This window comes from Schistocerca gregaria, unplaced genomic scaffold, assembly GCF_023897955.1.
Source record: "Schistocerca gregaria isolate iqSchGreg1 unplaced genomic scaffold, iqSchGreg1.2 ptg000304l, whole genome shotgun sequence".
Taxonomy (NCBI): Eukaryota; Metazoa; Arthropoda; class Insecta; order Orthoptera; family Acrididae; genus Schistocerca; species Schistocerca gregaria.
This window is the reverse complement of record NW_026061786.1, coordinates 4,353,739-4,374,992: the sequence shown is the minus strand read 5'-3', so window position 1 is coordinate 4,374,992 and position 21,254 is coordinate 4,353,739. Positions and strand designations below refer to the sequence as shown.

At 36.1% G+C, this 21,254-nt stretch overlaps 1 protein-coding gene across 1 annotated transcript in view; it reads right to left on the bottom strand.

The window, feature by feature from the left end:
* LOC126305264 (protein unc-13 homolog C-like) overlaps positions 1-21,254 on the bottom strand; it is a 1,060,877-nt gene that overhangs the window by 433,710 nt on the left and 605,913 nt on the right. The window contains exon 9 of the mRNA XM_049992034.1: positions 14,220-14,310. Within this exon, the coding sequence (XP_049847991.1) occupies positions 14,220-14,310 (91 nt within the window). The remainder of the gene's footprint in view (positions 1-14,219; positions 14,311-21,254) is intronic.

Here is a 21,254-nt window from a genome sequence, read left to right as displayed (position 1 = left end):
TTGAAGTAAAATGAACAATTCACCATTTATGTGATCGGAGGCTTTCACAGCGTATGTGATGTTTCCAGGGCTCTCGGGTGTCCAGCCAGATGCGATTGTTGAAGTCCCATGATATTTCAGCGAACGACCTTCCCACCATCATCAGGTGGCTCTGATGGAATTGTCTGTGTGCTCATTATCAGTGTTGTTTATAGCCGTCAGTCGTGCTTCAATTCATTGTGTCGACAGTCTGACTGCAGCTGCCGACATTCTGATTGTGAGTATGAAAGAGACCAGGGACGGTGAAAGATGGATTTGGCCTCAAGAAAGCAGGCGTATATAATATTCCATGTGATTGTGGCAAATGCTACATCAGTCAAACCATCCGAACAGTCAAAGACCGCTGCAAAGAACACCAATGCCACACGCACCTAGGCCAACCCAACAAATTGGCTCTGGCAGAACCGCAATGGCTACCGAGGACACTCCACAAGATTTTGCATGCTCCACCACCTTGCTCGACACTGGGGACAGTGCGGACCTGGGTCAGCACCTGCAAATGGACGGTCGGTGGCCACAATCGGAGTGTCGGTTCTCACAGTTGAAATGTCGGCAGCAGATGATGTGACTTACCAAACAAAAGAGCTGGCAGGTCGATAGACACACAAACAAACACAAACATACACACAAAATTCAAGCTTTCGCAACCAGTAGTTGCTTCATCAGGAAAGAGGGAAGGAGAGGGAAAGACGAAAGGACGTGGGTTTTAAAGGAGAGGGTAAGGAGTCATTCCAATCCCGGGAGAGGAAAGACTTACCTTAGGGGGAAAAAAGGAGAGGTATACACTCATGCGCGCACACACACACACACACACACACACACACACACACACACACACACACACACACACACACGCACACACACACATATATATATATATATATATATATATATCCATCCGCACATACACAGACACAAGCACTCTTTGCCTTTACAAATGTCTGCTTGTGTCTGTGTATGTGTGGATGGATATGTGTGTGTGTGTGTGTGTGTGTGTGTGTGTGCGTGTGCGCGCGAGTGTATACCTGTCCTATTTTCCCCCTAAAGTAAGTCTTTCCACTCCCAGGATGGGAATGACTCTTTACCCTCTCCCTAAAAACCCACATCATTTCGTCTTTCCCTCTCCTTCCTGGTTGCAAAAGCTTGAATTTTGTGTGTATGTTTGTGTTTGTTTGTGTGGCTATCGACCTGCCAGTGCTTTTGTTTGGTAAGTCACATTATCTTTGTTTTAAGATATGTTAAATAATTTAGTTAGATGTGAATGTGTTGAGGTGAACTTCTTTAGCCAGAAATGTGCTATTTTATCTGTTCCAGGGGCTTTCCAATTGTGCATAGAATTAATTGCTCGGGTGACTTCATGTTGCAAATTTATCACTTCTGGCATTTGTGGTATCATCTTGTATGTGTCTGTTTCTCCTAGTATCCACCATGCATGTGTGTTATGTTGTACCAGGTTTAACCATATGTTGCTCCAGAAGTGTTCCATGTCTGTTATGTTTGGTGTATTGTCTATTTTAATGTGTGTGTTATCTATTGTTTCGTAAAATTTCTTTTGGTTTGTGTTGAATGTTTGGTTTTGTTTCCTGCTACTTTCACTTTTTTTGTATCTTCTAAGTCGTTTGTTGCTTGTAATTTCTGCTTCTTTTCATATAATTGCTCTATCGCTTCTTGTTGTGAGATTTTACCTAACCTGTCACGTTTTTTGTCTGATATTTCATTTCTTATAAATTGTGTTGGCTGTCTGATGTCTTTTCTCAGTTTTTCTATTCTGATCTGTAGCCTGTGTTGCCATGCTGGTTTTGTGGGTTCCTTCTGTGTGTTGGTTGGTTCTGATCTCTGCCTATTGTGTATATTTAGTGTAGTGAGTGCTCCTATATAAACCAGTAGTTGTAACTCTTCCGTAGTTATATTTTCATTTATTTTGTAGTGTATGATTGTGTTGATCGTTGATATCGTTGTTGTTTCTTGTGGGTTATTTGGTGGTCTATGCAATAATTTTCTAATTTCTGTATTTGTGTCTTTGTATTCTATATAAGTCAGCTGAAATTTTTCTTCTATATCTAACATATGTGTGACTTTGTGTTCTATTTGTGCTTGTTCTGGTGGCAGTCTTAAGATTTTGTTTTCCTCTGATTGTTTCATTGATGGGTGTTGTTCTTTGTTTGAGTCCATTATTGTATTTTCTTCTTCTTCTGATTGCACATTATTTTGTTCCAGTATTTGTTGTACTTGTTGTTTGATGTTTTCTAATTCTGACTGGGGTACGCTGTTATTTTTAATTACTACACAGATCTGATCAGCTAGTCATTGTTCTGTTAAAAATTTTAATTCTGGGTATCTGGTAATAAATGTTGTGTATACTTGTGATCTGTACCCAGTTGTGCTGGTTCCTAAGTTTGTTGCTTGGTAATAACAAAACATGAGGTGTTGGTTAACTTCATCTGACAATCTCATCCTCTGTCTTTGTTTTCCTTCTAGAGTGGTTGCAGGAAGCATATCCTGCAAAACACCTCTATTTGGATTTAAATCATTTTCCGTGTGGCTGGCAGTGTCGTTACCATTGTGGACGGGCATAGGGTTCAAGCGTCATCCCTGACTGTGACAGCGCTTGTCCGAGGTTTCTTTAGTTCTGTCCTGAACAAACTAATCACACTAAAAGAGGGGTTAGCCCTATTAGTGGTTTGTTCTTTTCGTCGCCTTTTACAACTGGCAGAACATACCGGAGGCCTATTCTTTTCCCGCGCCTCCACAGTTTTTATTATTATTATTATTATTATTAATGAAACTTTTTCTTAGATACTGATTTCCCATTTAGCACACAAATCTTGTTAAACCACCATCTCCAGAAATTTGTGATGAGTTCAAAATGTCATCCTGAAATAAGTGAGCTTGATTTCAATGGAACTCTGTACAATAAAACATGAGACAGTGAACAGTGGTGTGTTTGGGGTAATTATACTGTCATCCAGTCTGTGATATTTTTCTGCTTTGATATAAATGCAGTGGATTTTCAAGAAAGGTTAACTGATTTCTGTAGTTCGAGGTTAAAGGCTACACAAAACATCTCTGTTGCTCATTACGTAATTTGTGAGATTAGTTAGAAGGTGGATGGCAATGATTCTGATTTATAAGAATATAATAGAGAAAACATTCCATGTGGGAAAAATATATCTAAAAACAAAGATGATGTGACTTACCAAACAAAAGCGCTGGCAGGTCGATAGACACACAAACAAACACAAACATACACACAAAATTCAAGCTTTCGCAACCAACGGTTGCTTCTTCAGGAAAGAGGGAAGGAGAGGGAAAGACGAAAGGATGTGGGTTTTAAGGGAGAGGGTAAGGAGTCGTTCCAATACTGGGAGCGGAAAGACTTACCTTAGAGGGAAAAAAGGACTGGAATACACTCACACACACACACACATATCCATCCGCACATACACAGACACAAGCAGACATTTGTAAAGGCAATGCATATCACCTTGACTTTGTAACACATGGTTCATAATTCTTATTATTATTTATTTTTATAGTTAATATTATACATTCCATCCTGGATTTTCCATTGTTTGGTTCATTTTAATGTTGTAGCATGTTCCACAAAATACGTTTCTATAAATAAGCTTAAATTACACTTACTGGGACAACTTCAAAGTATACAAAGTACACAAGGAATATTATTGATGATCGTCTGTCTAATCTTTGAATGTATTCTTTCTAGAGATCATAACAGCTGATTACTGCCACCGTTGAATATAGAAATCTTGTGTTCTACACAAGAGATGAAGTGGTTATTTGCTACTAGTATGATGTTTTTGATCTCAAACTGCAATACAGATGTATTATTCCACATACAGATGAATATATGAATTTTTTTTCTTATTTCTTTTTCCCCGAATGTATGCCACAACACATAGGAAATTTAGCATACTGATTATGAATAAGTAAGACTACCTCTGTGGAAAGTAAACACAATTAAAGTTACGGTTAACAATATTTCACAGTATGTAATGTAATATTTGTCCACATTCATGTATTTTTTGTAGGTGCTCTCAGATGACTTACAGTCAAAATTGGCCACCTGCACAGCAACATACTACAGACAATGTTTTCTTTCACAAAATTCTTGGATTATTTACTTTTTAAGTAACAGAATCCATTATGTTGTCCTTGATGGTGAGTGTTCATCAGAGATCAAGGTATCATCAGGAGCGCCCAGGGTAGTGTAACAGAAGCATTCTAATTCTCCACGTACATAAATGGTCTGACAGACAGGGTGAGCACCAGTTTATAGCTGTTTGGTGGTGAAGCTGTAGTGTACAGGAAGGTGTCATCACTGAGCAATCATATGAAGATGGACACAACTTATATTTGGTGAGATGAATGGCAGCTTGCTCTAAATGTATAAAAATGTAAGTTAATGCAGATGAATAAGAAAAACAATCATGTAACATTCATATACAGTATTAGTAGTGTGTTGCTTGAAATAGTCACACTAATTAAACATCTAAGGTAAAATTGCAAAATGATATGAGAACATCAGGTTTGCAGCACAGTAGGTGGATGTTTGACTTTATTGATTTGTTACTGGTTGATGTAATCAGTAACCTTCACCATGCACTGTATGCTGTCTTGCTGAGTACGTATGTAGATGTGTATCTTTCACTTTCATATGGATTACCTAATTTCTTGTATTAGATTTTCAAACGCTCATTAATACTGCTTTGGAACTTATTTCTACATGTTGTGTATTCCTAATCCAAAATTTGGTGCAGTATAGCTTAATTGTTCTATTTTTTATTTCCTTTACTCCTACAAAGGAACTACTTATCTGTTCCAAAAGCCAGAAAATCATTAGTAATTTAACTTTTGCACCTGTTCCTGTTTTTGCACCTTTTCAGTCAATACACTTCTTCTGATGCTGATATTAAGATTGATGTGACGTTTCACTTAAATATATAGTATATTAAATTGAAAGCTCTTCAGGAAAAATCAATGTGGCATCAAAATTCTCAGAGTGCCTACTCAGGATGATTTAGCATAATGCACTGACTGTGTGAAAGCATTACTTCCAGTTATACAATTTAGTACGAGTGGCACAGACCTTGAAAGTCCCTCCAGAATACATACCAAGTGATCTCAAGTGAACCACACACTGAGGTGATGAGGGTAGCAACATGCACATTTACAGATGTTGGTAGTATCACGTACACAAGGTATAGAAGGGAAGTGCTCTGGGAGAATTGTCATTTGTACTCAGGTGATTCATGAGAAAAGGTTTCTGATGTGACTGTGGTTGCACAAGCAGAATTAACAGACTTTGAATGTGGAATGGTAGTTGGCGGTATGACACACAGGATATCCCATTTCAGAAATTGTTTGGGAATTCAATATTTCAAGATCCACAATGTCAAGAGTGTACCAAATGTCAAGTACTACCTCTCACTAAAGACAACATAGTTGCTGACGGTCCCCACTTAATGACCGAGAGCAGTGCTGTTTGCATAGAGTTGTCAGTGCTAACAGACAAGCAACAGTACATGAAATAACAGCAGAAATCAATGTGCGATCATCTATGAGCATATTCGTTAGGTCAGTGTGGTGAAATTTGGTGTCAATGAGCTATGGCAGCAGAAGACTGATGTAACTGCCTTTGCTAACAGCACGACATTGCCTTCAGCACCTCTCCTGTGTTCTTGACTATATCAATTGGACCACAGATGACTGGAAAATCAAGTCCTGGTCAGTCTTGATTTCAGTACTACAAGTTGGTGGTAGGGTTTGAGTGTGGCATAGACCCCATGAAGCAATGGACCCAAGCTGTCAACATGGCGTGCAAACTGGTGGTAGCTCAACAATGGTGTGGGCTGTGTTTACATGGAATGAAGTGGGTGCTCTGGCCTAACTGAACTGATCATTGAATGGAAATGGTAATGTTCAGCTACTTGGAGACCATCTGCAGCAATTCATGGACTTCATGTTTCTAAACAACAAAGAAATTTTTATGGATGACAATGTGCCATGTTACTGGGCCAAAAGTGTTTGTGGTTGGTTTGAAGATCATTCTGCACAGTTGGATCAAATGATTTGGCCACCCAGTTCACCTGAAATTAATCCCTTCAAACATTTGTGGGACATAATCGAAAGATCAGTTCATGCACAAAATATGCATCGCAACACTTTTGCAATTATGGCTGGCTATATAAGTAGCACGGGTCAATATTTCTGCAGGGACTTCCAACAACTTGTTCAATCCATGCCACATAACGATACTGTGCTATGCCAGGCAAAAGGAGGTCCAACACAATATTAAGAAGTATTTCATGACTTCTGTCAACTCAGTGTATATTGCCTATAATATCAGTATACAACAGTGCACAGTAGAATTTGATTTCAGTGAATGTGCAGCTGAGAGGTGTCTCACATCTTCCCACTCTGTAACATCATCGTTATTGCACCTACTTATTTACTTCCTGTGATTTCAGTCTGTATTTTCTGAACTATTAAAGTTCCTAGTTTCTCCAAACTCACCCAGTTTCCAAAACATCACAGTTTGCTATTCTTATGATCTTATTATCATTGCCTTTAAACATGTACTACATATTTTAAGTTCTTCTACAGAAAGCTTTGTGTGTGTGTGTGTGTGTGTGTGTGTGTGTGTGTGTGTGTGTGTGTGTGTGATTGTCTGTACTCATTCTTCCATTTATACAATGGTAAATGACAGACAAACATCATTCTCTATCAAATCTGAAGCACTGGAAGTAGTGCTAGTATTGCTATTCTTCATCTTAAGACAAAACAAATTTCATTTTAAAGGCCTAAAAGTCATTTACACTGTTGTGTTTTTCCTACATAATTTACTGGCTTCTATAGAATAAAAATTCTTCTCTTTCATACATTAGATCACTTCTCATTTTAGTCATGGGAACTGTTTGTCAGATGGAGCTCATCGTATTGCAGCTGACAAGTCTGTGCTAATTACCAATGTTACCTCTCATACCAAAGACACTAATAATTTATGTAGTATTGAAACTTTCTCTGTAGATGAACAAGTCCACAAGTTATGTGTGTCCCATTTAAACTAGAAGAATGCTTATCCTAACATTAGACAGTTGTACTTTCAGTATATAGTACTTATTTAATCTGATATTATGCTACTGCCGTGTCATAAGTCTTACCTGAAATAGTGGCCCACACTATTTAAGTATTTCTCCACTCTAATGCAGCTCAAGTCTTCATAGACAATAGCACCATAACTGTTAAAACGCTTATTACATGAAAATCAACCCACTGCACCAATAATATGTTCATGACAATTTTAAAATTTTACAAATTGACAACTGGTGCTTTTCTTCTTCTTCAAAGTGTTATAATACACAAAATTAATACTAACAAGTAAAGTATATCACATTCACATGATTATTAGCAATTCACAGATTACTCTTAAAAATACAATACCGAACTTAATGTAAAGTTCCACAACACAAACATATGCAACTACTATGAAAAAATAGGAACAATAACAAAATTAATGTAATTTCAATGGACTTTTGTGCATTTACTGGTACAGAAACATTAAAAACCTAACACAAAAAACTGATTAAAAGAAAGTGGCAAACATGTTACTGCTTGGTAACTACAAACCAAATGTTCAAAGAAAGTTTTTGAGAAGAAGAATGTTAGTTTGTTGCAACTAAATATTTCTATATGTATAAAATGACATTAACAGTAGCATTGTTAAAGTCTTCAATAACCAGTTTCAAAATTATCTGACATTCTTTGGCCTTTAGAGTTTCAATTTACTTATAAATCATCATGTAACACTTACTGGATTTGACAAAAAGAACTACAAACATGCTGCATGCAGCTTCAATAAATCACAATACACAAACATAACACTCAGCTTGCAATTTTTGTCTGCATATCGATCATGCATGTACTCAACAGAGAAGGGATTCTTGGAAAAGGAAAGTGTGACAGAAGGTGGGAGGCTAATAATGACTGCAGTACATTTTGAAAATTAATTTTTGTTGCCAAGATCATGCATTTTTAATAGTATTGTTTATATGGGAATACAAACAGTAATAGTTTAGGTCTACGCATGATAAATAAATAAATAGTGTTTAGCTATAAAAAGATTATTCTTTTCTTCCCTTCCTGCCCATCTCAATTGTGAATCTGTTATTTGTACATTGCTTTCTAACTTACCTACTGTTCTTGTTCTCTCTCCATCAGATTTCTACTTTTTCCATATTTTTTTCCCTTACCTGAACTTATACCTCTCATATTATTTTCTGTGCGTTCTTATCTTTAGTTAATAAATAAGAAAATATTATGTTATTTCTTTGCAAGGAGAATTGGTAATCTAGCCATAGTACAAACTTACTTCATCATGACTTAATGTTCTAATTCAAAGTGGCATATATTGTTACAATGCAGTGCAAGCATGAAAAGCATCCAGGAAAAGTGAAGACAGAAAATACCTTTACACGAAGGTAAAACTTGCTGTTAACATCATTAATTTTACTGGCAATGACAATGAAAAAGGTGGGAAAGTGGTGTGACAGAGTCAGCGACAGAAGACACAAGAAAGTCATTGGTGTGCAAATAATGGAAGGAGGGATATGATGCCAACTGCAGCGGTATTCAAGTATCTGCCCTGAAGCTACACAAGTAAAATGCACACAATAAATATTTCATTGATGACATTGATAAATGTAGTATTAGACAACAATTTCTGTGATATTATGAACAAGACAATGAGAACTGTAACTGCAAAAATTTGGCAGCTCTTGTCACAAAACAGTGGACCTCAAGGCTAGCAAAGAAACTTAGAAAAAACTGTTCCATTTAGGGGATTTGGTTTTAAATGGAGCCTAAGCAACATAACTAAAGTGGCCAGTGGTATATTTATTTTTATACACACTATACTGTTAATAAATTTTGCATAATGATAATCTCTAGCGAGTATTGTCAAATAACAGTGCCAGAAAAAGATCCATTGTTGTGAATGCAAAGTTTAGTTTCATGGTCACTTCTCCTCTAAAGTGATGGACTATCAAATGGGACAGAAAAAAAATTAAAAATAGGTAGAAACAAGGAAAGCTGAACCTTTGGTCTTAATGAAGGAGCACTAACTTTTCTCTTTTTTCCACCAACAAAATTTTGCAAGAAAATGGTTCCCTACCTGGCTTCCTTCATACCTTTTAGATCTAAATCCTATACTACTGGTCTGGGATATTGCAAAGAATACTACCTGTAGTTGTAATTTGTCAAGTGCAGCTCTCTCTGTACCCTAGCCAGTTTTTGAGTTTCGTTTGTTGAGTAACAGAAGATTGATCTGTCATTGTTGTTGATTGGAATCCTCATTCATATATAAAATAATTTATCAATAATAAAACACTTGAATGCATTAATTTCCATACAGATACTCTAAATAAAGTAAAAAAATTGTAAACTGTAAAGCTATGTTTACACTGAGGGATTTGTCGTGGAGATTTGTACCCGGCACAAGTCACAGAGAATAATTTCTATGCGCTAGCTCTGTGGATCTAATTGTAAAATGGGAGAATAAAATTCAGAGAAAGGAATGTAATTGGTGGGTGCGTAATTTTCTCAGTAAATGGTGTTGTCATGGAGCTTACAGTTCAGTGATGAGTGACCTAAAATTTCAAGACAAACAGGGTTTCAAAAATTTTGTTGTATGTCTACGACGGACTTTGAAGTATTATTAAATATGACTGCCCAATACTACACATTAAAGGGCACAAATTTTCGAGATGCTGTAACTCCTGCTGAACGGCTTGCCATTACATTATGCTTTTTAGCTGCTGGAGATTCGTATAGCTCGTTGATGTGCATGCATAGTATTTCGAAATCCACCAAAATCATTCAAATAATACCAAAAGTGTGTCAAGCTATAATAAAGGCACTTCAAGGAGAAATTAATGTAGGAACCGTTATCTTTATCTACCTTTTATTTAAATGAAAATTTAAAATTAAAAAGCTATTACTACTTGACAACTTCAGTTATCTTCTGAAAAAATTATACATTTTCGGACTGCCCCCAAAGTTCAATTCAGTTGCTTCACTTGTACACCCAAATTCGTCTAGCTCTTCCATTTTTGCTTCGGAAATCAATTCTTGTATCTTTCTTTTTTTTTTTTTTTGTAAAATTGTTAAACCTTTATTGTGGCGTATTTCTCTCAGTTGACATTCAAAACATTTTGAAAACGACATGAACTTGTTGTCCGTTTCCCCTGGAATGTGCTGGCTGGTGCACTTAAGCATCATCTGATGTGTTTAGATTACCGCTGACAATTTTAGCCTTCTTCTGCGGTTGACTTGATGGCTCTGATTGTGTACTTGAGGTACTCTATTCTTTTCTGCAGGTACTCTGTTCCTCTTCCAGCGTTGTGTCCTCTTCACTTCTCTCTTCTGATGTACACTAAAATAAAAATATAAAAAAATGGGAAAAACATTCTTCAGACTTTTTGTTTATTTTTTTCAGGTACCGAATTCTGAAGCACAGTGGAAGGAAATTGTACGAGAATTTGAGATTCGCTGGAACTGCCTTGCTGCATAGGGGCTTTAGATGGTAAACACGTATGCTGGAAGTACTTATTATAACTACAAAGACACTTTCAGTATTGTTTTAATGGCATTAGTAGATGGCAACTACCAGTTTATTTATACAGATGTGGGAGTACAAGGACGTGTATCAGATGGAGGCGTATTTAATCGTACAAGCTTCAACAAAGCCCTTCAAGCAGGTGTGCTGCATGTACCAGGAACGAAATTGCTGTCTGGAAGAACAGTGTCTACACTCTACGTAATTGTTGCTGATGATGCCTTTGCATTACAACAACATGTCATGAAGCCTTTCCCAGAGAGTCATAACAAAGGCTCAAAGAAAGAATATGTAATTACAGGCTCAGTAGAGCCCATCGAGTTGTAGAAAATGCCTTTGGAATATTATCATCAGTCTTTCATGTTCTACGAAAACCGACTCACCTTGGTCCCAGAAAGCAAGTATTGTAACTTTATGCTGCATTTATCTTCACAATTTCTTAAGAAGAAATCGAGAAGCTCGCACAATTTATTCGCTGCCAGGCAGTTTCAATTATGTAAATATAGAATGAGGGACCATAGAACCTGGGAGATGTAGAGGCCAACCACACCACTCACATTGCTACCAAGAACGGGTAGAAATGTTGCCGAAGATGCGAAGCAAGTGAGGATTCAATTTGTTCCATATTTTGTCACCGACGAAGGACAAGTGCAGTGGCAATATTTGTATGTTTAGTTCAGTGATGAATGTCAAATTCACAGAAAATGCTTTCTTTTTCAGTGCACAAGTGTAAAGAACATAATTACATTCCAGATTATTATGTAAATAAATATTTTTGATACAAATAATGTGAAATAAATATGCTATTACTTACCTCAAACATGGATAATCTCGTTCTTGGTTTGTTTATATCCTTTAGGAAGAGCAACAATTCGAAGGCATACCATTCTGATGAGCAAATCTCTTTTCTTCCAGAACCTGATGTCTTCAAAAAATAGATTTATTGAATTCCCTGAGGAATTGTGACGTCAGGTTATGTGATTTACTGTCCATCTCCTTATCGGAAACTTCGAATAAACACGCAAGGTCATGAATTAAATCTCGTTTAGCGGTTCTGTTTTTGTAATTGGGGGATGTGGGATCCCATAACGAATGCCATTCGCGAAATTCTTCAATAACTTTCAGAGTATTATTTTTCGTTCGCTCTGCCTTTGCAAATTGAGATTTAAGAACTGATACAGGATACTACAAAAACCTAACCTCCTTGTACACACAACTGATTACTTGTACCATGGAGCTTATTCTACCTACATGACATGTACCCAAGATGCAACGCAACGAGTCTGCCTGTGAACTGTGTGTACACAGTAGAAAATGTATCCGGGTTTTGTGCCGTGTTTTGGATCAGCAAGCGGATACAGGCACATGTGCCACAACGTAGTGTTTCTTGGAATTCTGGCGACGATATTGCACGCACATGTCGCATGAACTTGCGAATTGTGCCACCCCACATCGGCTACATGTCCCGGGCACAAATCTCCACAGCAAATTCATCAGTGTAAATGTAGCTTAAGACTTGCCCACACTGTTTCCTTAACATTTGTTCCTGTATCATGTAACACAAACATCACTAACAAGTTGCATGATACAAACAACAGTTTCATGTATCAGTTTCTGGTAACTCTTCATCATAAGTGATGGAGAGGAGTCATAAAATTATGAACTGAATACAGAAGTAGAAGTACTACATAATACCCAAATGGCTGGAATGAGGAGCTCCAAGTGAAATGGCAAACTAGGTAAAAAGTTCATTACACTATATAATATTTAAAATAAACCAGGAGAAATGAGAACTGCTTGTTATCTGAAATGATTTCTAAATACTATAAACTTCTATCATAACAGTTTTTACAAAAGAATTAACTGAGAATCAACTGAATACCTTACTCCTGCAGTCTGTTACATCTACAGATATGAAACAGAATCTTAATTGAAGTCTTGTGATCTTTCCATTTTTCCTGAAGGACACTGAATATAAAAGGCATTTAACTGTGCATAACACAAAGTTGTAATAGGTTATTTGAGTACAGTCTACAAACAATAGGGTTACTTTACAATCGCTGTTGTCATGGACTGGAGGAAAACTATTAGCAGACAACAAGACAATAAATATGTCACAACAAGTACTAAAGGTTGAACAAACTACATGATTAATGGTAATCTATTTTAGCATGCAACTGGTGAACATCCTCTTATTACATTACACGTTGATTAATCTTCACTCTATGGAAGCACATTGGAAATTTTCCAGATATATTACAACCAAACACACATTCAAATGCGAAACATGCAGTTCTAATGAGAAAGACTTTTCTATTCAATACCTTGAGAACCTGCAGAAAATTGCAGCATAAAAAAGATATGATATTATTTTAGTTTTTGTCCAGTTAGTTTTCAAACATATAGAATAACTAATCAAATTATGTGACTTGGTACTGTCAAAGTAAGATATTGAGAGAATGATTATAAAAATTATTGTGAATTACAATGATATGGCCACAGTTGTGTGATGCTACCTTTCGAATACATACTTTATCCATTAAGAAAGTCTATTTTTTATGGTTAGACAACCAAAATTAAGACTAACATTCTTCAGTAATTTCTGTTTGTTTTATACCAGTACATGTGCCTCAATTTAACATAAAGTTTTATAAAGCAATGGGTGTCATATAAGGCATATCACAATTAGTCATAATCATTCTTGAGCTTTAATTGCCTTCCTATCCTTCAAATATATATAAAATCTGCCACAAATCAGTTTCTGTGTATTCTGAACATGGCTTAATAGGCACTGACAAGTTCATTATACATGTAGACTTCACCTAAATGAGATTTTTAGAAAACGTTTACTAAAATGAACAGTAAAATAGTTTGGTCAACATAGACATCGCATAATGAACCATGAATGTGTAATTTGCATAGATGAGAGAAATTAAGGTGACAAACAAAATTACTTATAGATGCTAAATATACTTGCAAGATCCTTTCAGGTAGAAATAAAAAGTGTTCAGTTATCTATGTTAATTTTTGGATTCAGTGTACTAAGTGGTAAAGGGAGACTTTCTTCAAAATGTTGTTCTATCACTGATATGGGACATCCAAAATGATCTCTAAAGGCTTACTGACTTAAAAGCTGATGTTCTACAATGGGTATGCATTTGGTAATAGAAAAAGTCTGTTACATTGAGAGTAGCTGATTATTAATTACTTATTAGTTACTGACTTGAGAAAAGGAAACAAAATTTTCTTGGAATTTACTGATTTTATTAAATCCATTTTGGAAATTACTAAAAAACAAAATAATTGGTAGCACAGATATTCCTGAAGTTAAAAGTGGTACTGAGATCAGTTGAATCATAGTAGATTCTAAAAATGCAAAATTCAAAGAAATTTCATCAGTAATAAAAATCTGGTTTCAAATTGTGAGAGGAGACGGCGACATTATGAAGTATAAAGATTGTAATCTCAATTACTATATAATACTTTCAAACCTTAATGACTTAATTAATACACAAAATAACAGAAAAGAGTGTGATTTGAAACTTACAAGTTCAGAGACAAGTGGTATGGACTTCCGCCGGGGTCGAATGTCCGGCATACTGTCGATGTTACTGTAGAATGTATTATCTCCAGGATGGCTGCACAAAAATTACAAAATCATCATTTCCCTCAAATGAATAACCAATTCTACATGTGAGAATTAAAAATCTGAATTTACTTCAGTTTTCAGATGTCTTAACACCAAAGCCATTCTGTCATCTGTTTCATACACAACAGGGTCAGTGTCCAGTAGTTGGCACATCATACTGTGTTTATCTTATTACACACACAATGTTTATAGGTAAAATAGAAAAGCTTTGGTGTCATACAAAGTTTAAAAGAAGAGATCTCTATACTGGATGACGCAAGAAAAGAAAACTGGTGTCTAAGGTTGAACAAACGAAAAGGTCATTACATGAAGCACTATCTCCAATAGCACAACGATTAGAAACGAACTATCCTAGTAATCACTTTTACTTTAATTGACTTCAGGAAATAACAGAAAACGTTAATCTCAATCACCTGTGGGTGATATGAACTTCACTCCTTCTGAATATGAGTTTGGTGCCTTAAACACTGCACAACCTAACTCATTTATTCTGGACAAACAGGTTTCTTATCCCCTTGTGACCTTTTTGATGTTTCTGTAAACCATGTCCAGCAGATGCTGAAATAGTTCATTGAAGCACACCATGAGTGGTTCCTTTCCCCAGTCTCTACCCAGTACTTTACCTATTTATGTGTGTGTGTATGTGTGTGTGAGTGTGTGTGTGTGTGTGAGAGAGAAAGAGAGAGAGAGAGAGAGAGAGACTCCCATAAACCCCCTTCCCTGCTCCCCCCCCCCTTCCCCCCCCCCCCCCCACACACACACAAACATACACAGACAGACACACTAATGACATCCCCACAATCACGTCAACACTGACAGATCTTCTGTCCCCCAATACTTACATAGCTTCTCCTTTCCCCCACACATCTTTCCCTACCCAGCTGACACAGTTCTATACTCCCCTACCATACCCAGAAATCCATGCAAGTCACCTCATAGAGGTGTTGGCGTGTGTGTGTGTGTGTGTGTGTGTGTGTGTGTGTGTGTGTGTGTGTGTGTGTCTATTTAGCACCCAAGGTCAAAAGATACTTTTATTTAGTTCCGTATGTCAATGAGCCACACATATGTCTTCAGTAGGCATGTGTTCACCAATGTCACATAAGGTATTACTATGGTACTTCATTATAGTTAGAGTGTTAGTCTGTTTCCATATAAGTTTGGAAATACACTGTAATAATGTGAAATCAGTCAGTTTATAGCCTCCTATATCACATTATTGATTTTTATTTTATCTACAAGCTAAAGATCACCATTTGTAAATTAACATGTAGTGCAAAATGCTTCAGTTTAACAACAATGTGAAGTGCAAAATGCTTTATTTCTTTGATGACGACCTTATTCAGATCATCAAAAGTGGTACGAATCTGTACGCTGGCAACGTCATTACGACAATGAAACGCAAAGGTAACTTGAAAATAAACTCTGTTTGGCATAAATGGTCGGCAGTAAAATTGCAAGAGATTTACTGAAGTATTATTTTGCATGTGTGCGTCGTCAAATTACCGAAAATCAGTGATTATTGGTCAACAAACCCGTTTCCGCAGACTGGATTTGTGAGTAAATTGATGAGTCGCGATCGATTTTTTGCTACATTGTCGATGTTACACTTGAATGACAATGCTATGTTCATTAGCAGAGGCGAGGAAAAGGACGAGCCACTTAACAAAGTCAGGCCTTTGTTTGATTTCTTCGTGAATAAACCAAAATTAGTTTTTGTCCAGTCATGAATCTGACAATAGATGAGGCAATGTGTCCCTTTTGTGGTAGAACAAGCTTCAGGGTGTACATGAAAAACAAACCCAATAAATATGGAATAAAATTGTATGCTCTCTGCGATTCATCAACTGGTTATATGCTAAACTGTGATGTATATACAGGCTCTGCAGGCAGCGTTAACAATAGTATCCAGGGCCTTGTAAAAAGGTTGTGTTCACAGTAGTTTGGCAAATGACATTGCATTTATATGGATAGATACTACACCAGTCAATCTCTTTTGGACATGTTGTGGGAAAATAAAGCTCTTGGAGTGGGAACTGTAATGAAAAGCTGGAAAGGTTTGGGACGAATATTCAGAACATTAAAATTAAAAAAAAAGATAGTCTTTCAAAGGAAACTCCATCTCTTGGCAGTGAAGTGGAAGTGAAAATGAGATGTTTTTTGTCTTTCCACAAAGCATAAGTCTAACAGCACTAGTATTCAAGTGAGGACCAAAGGTGGAATAGCAGCAATTGTAAGGCCAACTGTTATTGTTGATTACAATAAGAATGAAGCTAGGGTTGACAGAGCAGATCAGTGCTCCAGCAATTATCCGTTTGCCTGAAAATCTTTGAAGTGGTGGTAAAAGCTGTTTTCCACTTGTTTATCGTGTCAACTGTCAACAGTTTTATTTTATATAAGGAGGACGCTAGGAAGAATGTATCCCTAGTAGACTTTATTCACAGAGTGGGGAAGAAATTGGCCGAGAAGGGCAGAACTATTTTTCAGCAACAAGCCGCTTCATCCTCACAAATTGAGAGGACATTTGCAAGACACTTTCCAGAGAAGGTCCCACCCACTGCAAACAAGGTGAATACTACTAAGTGTTGCAAAGTATGTTCAGACAGGGGGAAGAAAGAGACGAGTAAGCGCATCAGGAAGGAAAGTAGATGGTGGTGCAAGGACTGTGGCTTTGGCCTTCGCGACCCACAGTGTTTCCAGGATTTTCACACAAAGGCTAACTACATCTGAACTATTAAAATACTCTAGTTTACAGGTAGCTGCAATTAGACAGTCCAGTGATAATTTCTTTTAAATTTAGAAACAGTAATAATGGCACTACTCAAGAGAGAGATCATATAAGACTTTTTTATCGACGATATTTTTGCGTTTTCTCCTTCAATTATTACAACCATTTGAATTTTATATAGTAACATAAACTCACATTTATGTAAAGCTCTTACTTTTTTCCTTTTAAATGATGCAAGAACCATTTTTCTGTTCTTCACAATATAATTTCAAACATCCATTAAATATGCCAGTTCAGAACCAAGTGCCGGGTGTAAAGAGGGCAGTGTTGAAAGTGTTAACAACATGGTCCTTATGTGACGACAAGAAAATGAAAATTCTAAGAAATATTCAAGGAAATTGGAAAATCATATCCAATTAGCTACTCTTTCTACGATTAATTTTATGTTGGTTTATATCTGTGTTCACGAATAGCAAACTCTGCTAATATTCTAGTTTATAATAAATTTACCCATTATTCCCACAGCGTGAAAATAAATACTTTGCTTGTACAATAATGTATTCTGAAGTACACACAAGTAGTATATACATTCAAGTACAAGAAAAGCAGTAGTGTCTAAGATATTTCTTTTGAACAACTTTAAGTACAAAATAAGTGAAACACCTTTCAAGCGTAAAAGTCATATAGTAAACTATTATTACAACGCAGTTAACAGCGTAGGTTACAAACACAACTTTTCATTTCTACCTCTTTTCCATGAATAAATCTGTAGACTCATTCCACAGCACCAGAGTTAATCTTCATTCTGACGCTATAGTGTACGTATATTTGACAGCGGGAACTAAAATTAAAAAGCGATCAATTAACAGCTTTTATGGTTCCATTATATTTGTATGATACTGTACTATGAATTCACAATGCACCATACAAAACGTACAATTGGTGGAGTCTGTGATATAGATGTTTTAGAGAAATTACTGGAAACTATGTAAGACACACATAAACCACTAATCAGAAAAAAAGTGCTGTACCTGATGGACTGTGTCTATGTTCCAAAAAGCAAGTGTCTTGTTGACACTTTTGTCAAATTAAGTGGAAGCAACACTACACGCAGGAGTTTCCTGCAGTTCTTATGTATTTAACAGATACGGTACCAGTATCTACCGTATACTCTATGGCATCTGCTATATGCATTACAGAACAATGCTGCCATCAGTACATCTAGAAGATGTCAAGTTTTAGCATTTGATGTGATCTCTTAATCAAATTTCTGAAAGCTACAAGGATAGTATAACAGCAAACAAATAAAGACTATATGCAATGAATTTCTGATCATGTTTTACACAGGACGAAGTACTGAGACCACTACTCCTTATAGAACATGGAAAGAACACGAATAATTACTAAATTGAATCTTATAAGGGTTCGTATATAATACCAATAATTACATTTTCTACAAGTGAGATAATTTAGGGTGCCAGAGGCAAAACATAAAATTATCCTCTATGGTTAAAAGCGTTAATTTGCAACTTGTTCTCGCAGATTTGTTACCTCTGACGAGCAACAATGTAGTCTCTCATACATTCAAAATAAGTGATCCTTACAAATAAAAGTAATCTTTACACACAACTAATCTGTCGATAGTAAGGCTTCATTGCTATTGTTCCAGAAATCTCGGAGATTCCCTGGAATCTAATGATAATATACATGTACTGCAACTTTCTTTGATCATCTGACCTCTCTCAAGTTGATCGTTTCTTGAATAGAATTAAGAAACGACATAACTATCGTGCAGTCGAAGCTATATTGTACACATACATATACAGCTTGCATTCAATTTCCCTTTTTCCTCTAAATTGCAAATATGGATACTCATCACTGATATCAGGGACAAACACTTTCCCATCCATTCAACAATGCAGTCAAACGAGTACCTACATCGACTACGATATGCAGCAAACCAATGAAAGCAAAAAATTTGCCTTAATTGCACAAAAATATTTCATAGACTTCTAGGATACCTTGGGAACTGGATAGTTACATGATTTTAAGACTAGAAGAATTTTACCATCTCACACAACCTCTACCTTACTGTATTGTATAGTATTGTATTCATCCAGGCAATCATAGTATTGTACAGTTGTACATATGATATTGGACAGGTCAAGACAGCATATTTACAAGTAATTTTTACAAATTGATTTTTACATTATTTTGTAGTGAGGAAATTATCTATCTTAAACAAAATACTCAATACAAATCATAGAATTGTACAGTTGTACATTTGATATTGGACAGGTCAAATGAACATATTTGCAAGTAATTTTTAATAAATTGATTTTACATTATTTTGTAATGAGGAAATTATCTATCTTTAACAAAAGAGTAAATACAAATGTGTAGTAAAATACAAACAGCCAATACGAATATAATAGTAAAATAATCCAGTATATTTCATAGACATGCACAGAATTTAATTATACAATATACTTCATAGACATGCACAGTGTATAATTTTCAGACCTAATTGAACATTTATTACATAATTGTTTGCAATTGTAACCCCTTTCAAAAAAATGATCAACTGCATAAAAGCATTGGTCCAAGAGACACTTTTTTAACTTATATGTGAAGGCTCTTGGGTTCTTTGTTGCTTTGATTTCATTTGGTAAATTATTATATATTTGTATCCCACCATTTAAAACACTTTTTTGGTAGCAGGTAGTTCTGGACTGAATCATATGTAGGTCAGATTGAGGCCTTGTTGCATAGTTATGAATATCTCCATTGAATTTTAATGTGCAGTCATTGATTAATAAAATGGTTCAAATGGCTCTGAGCACTATGGGACTTAACATCTGTGGCCATCAGTCCCCTAGAACTACTTAAACCTAACTAACCCGAAGCAGGATTTGAACCTGCGACCGCAGCAGTCGTGCGGTTCCGGACTGCGCGCCTAGAACCGCTAGACCACCACAGCCGGCTCATTGATTAACAGGTATGGCTTCACAAATGAGATGATATTATAATTGTAAGCAGAGGGCAGTGTCATAAAGCCATTTGTTTTGAAATGTTGTCTACATGATTCGTTATGTCTTAGGGTACATATTATCCATAACGACTTTTTCTGCATTTTGAAAATATAACTACCTCCAGGTGAGTTCCCCCAAAATATGATTCTATAATGTAATATAGAGTGGAAGTAAGCATAATATACATGCATGAGAACAGATTTTGTGACTGATTTTTTGAGTATTCTTAAAATGTAACACACAGTTGATAGTTTTTGTTTAGATATAATTTGTGTAAGCCTCCCACTTCAGATTTTCTTCCAGCTGTATGCTAAGAAACTTGACAGAGCCCACACATGTAGGCTCTTGGTTATTTAGAATCACATTGTGCATTTCTTGTTTTTGGGATGAGAGACTTAAGTTGATGTACATTGTTTTATATATATTTACAATCTGTTTGTTCTGGTTGAACCATTTGCTGAGTGACAACATAAGTGGTTTAATTTTTTGGTTGTGGTCCTCTGTATCAGTCCTTATTAGTATACTAGTGTCATTGGAAAATAGTGTGCTATGTCCTGTACCAAGCTTTGTGCGTATGTCATCAATGTATAGCAGAAACAGTATGGGTCCCAGGATTAAGCCTTGTGGCACACCAAATCTAATAGGCATTGTTTCAGAGGAGTGCACAGTACATTGATGAGTGGTTGTATTCTTTTTTCCAAAAGTAATTTCAACTTTTTGTAATCTGTTTGACAGGTAAGATTCCAACCATTTGTTTGCAATTCCTCTTATACCTTTATTTGCTAGCTTCTTAAGGAGTATGGTATGGTCAATACATCAAAGGCTTTAGATAAATCTAAAAAGATACCAGTAGAGATTTCCTTACTACCCAGTGCCTTTAAGGTTTTGTTGAGATACTCATAAATAGCTATGATAGTCATCTTTTGTTTTCTAAAACCATGATGTTGTTTTGTTAATGAGGATAGTTTATTAGTAAAGTCTTCCAATCTGGTATAAAATCATTTTTCAAATATTTTTGAGAATGAGCTGAGTTGGCTATGGGACTGTAATTGGCTACATCATTTTTAGGTCCCTTTTGTGAAGTGGGGTAATTTGAATAGTCTTTAGTAGGTCAGGGGAAACTCCATTTGTAAAGGATGCATTTATTGTGTGGGTTAGGGGTTCTACAATGGATTC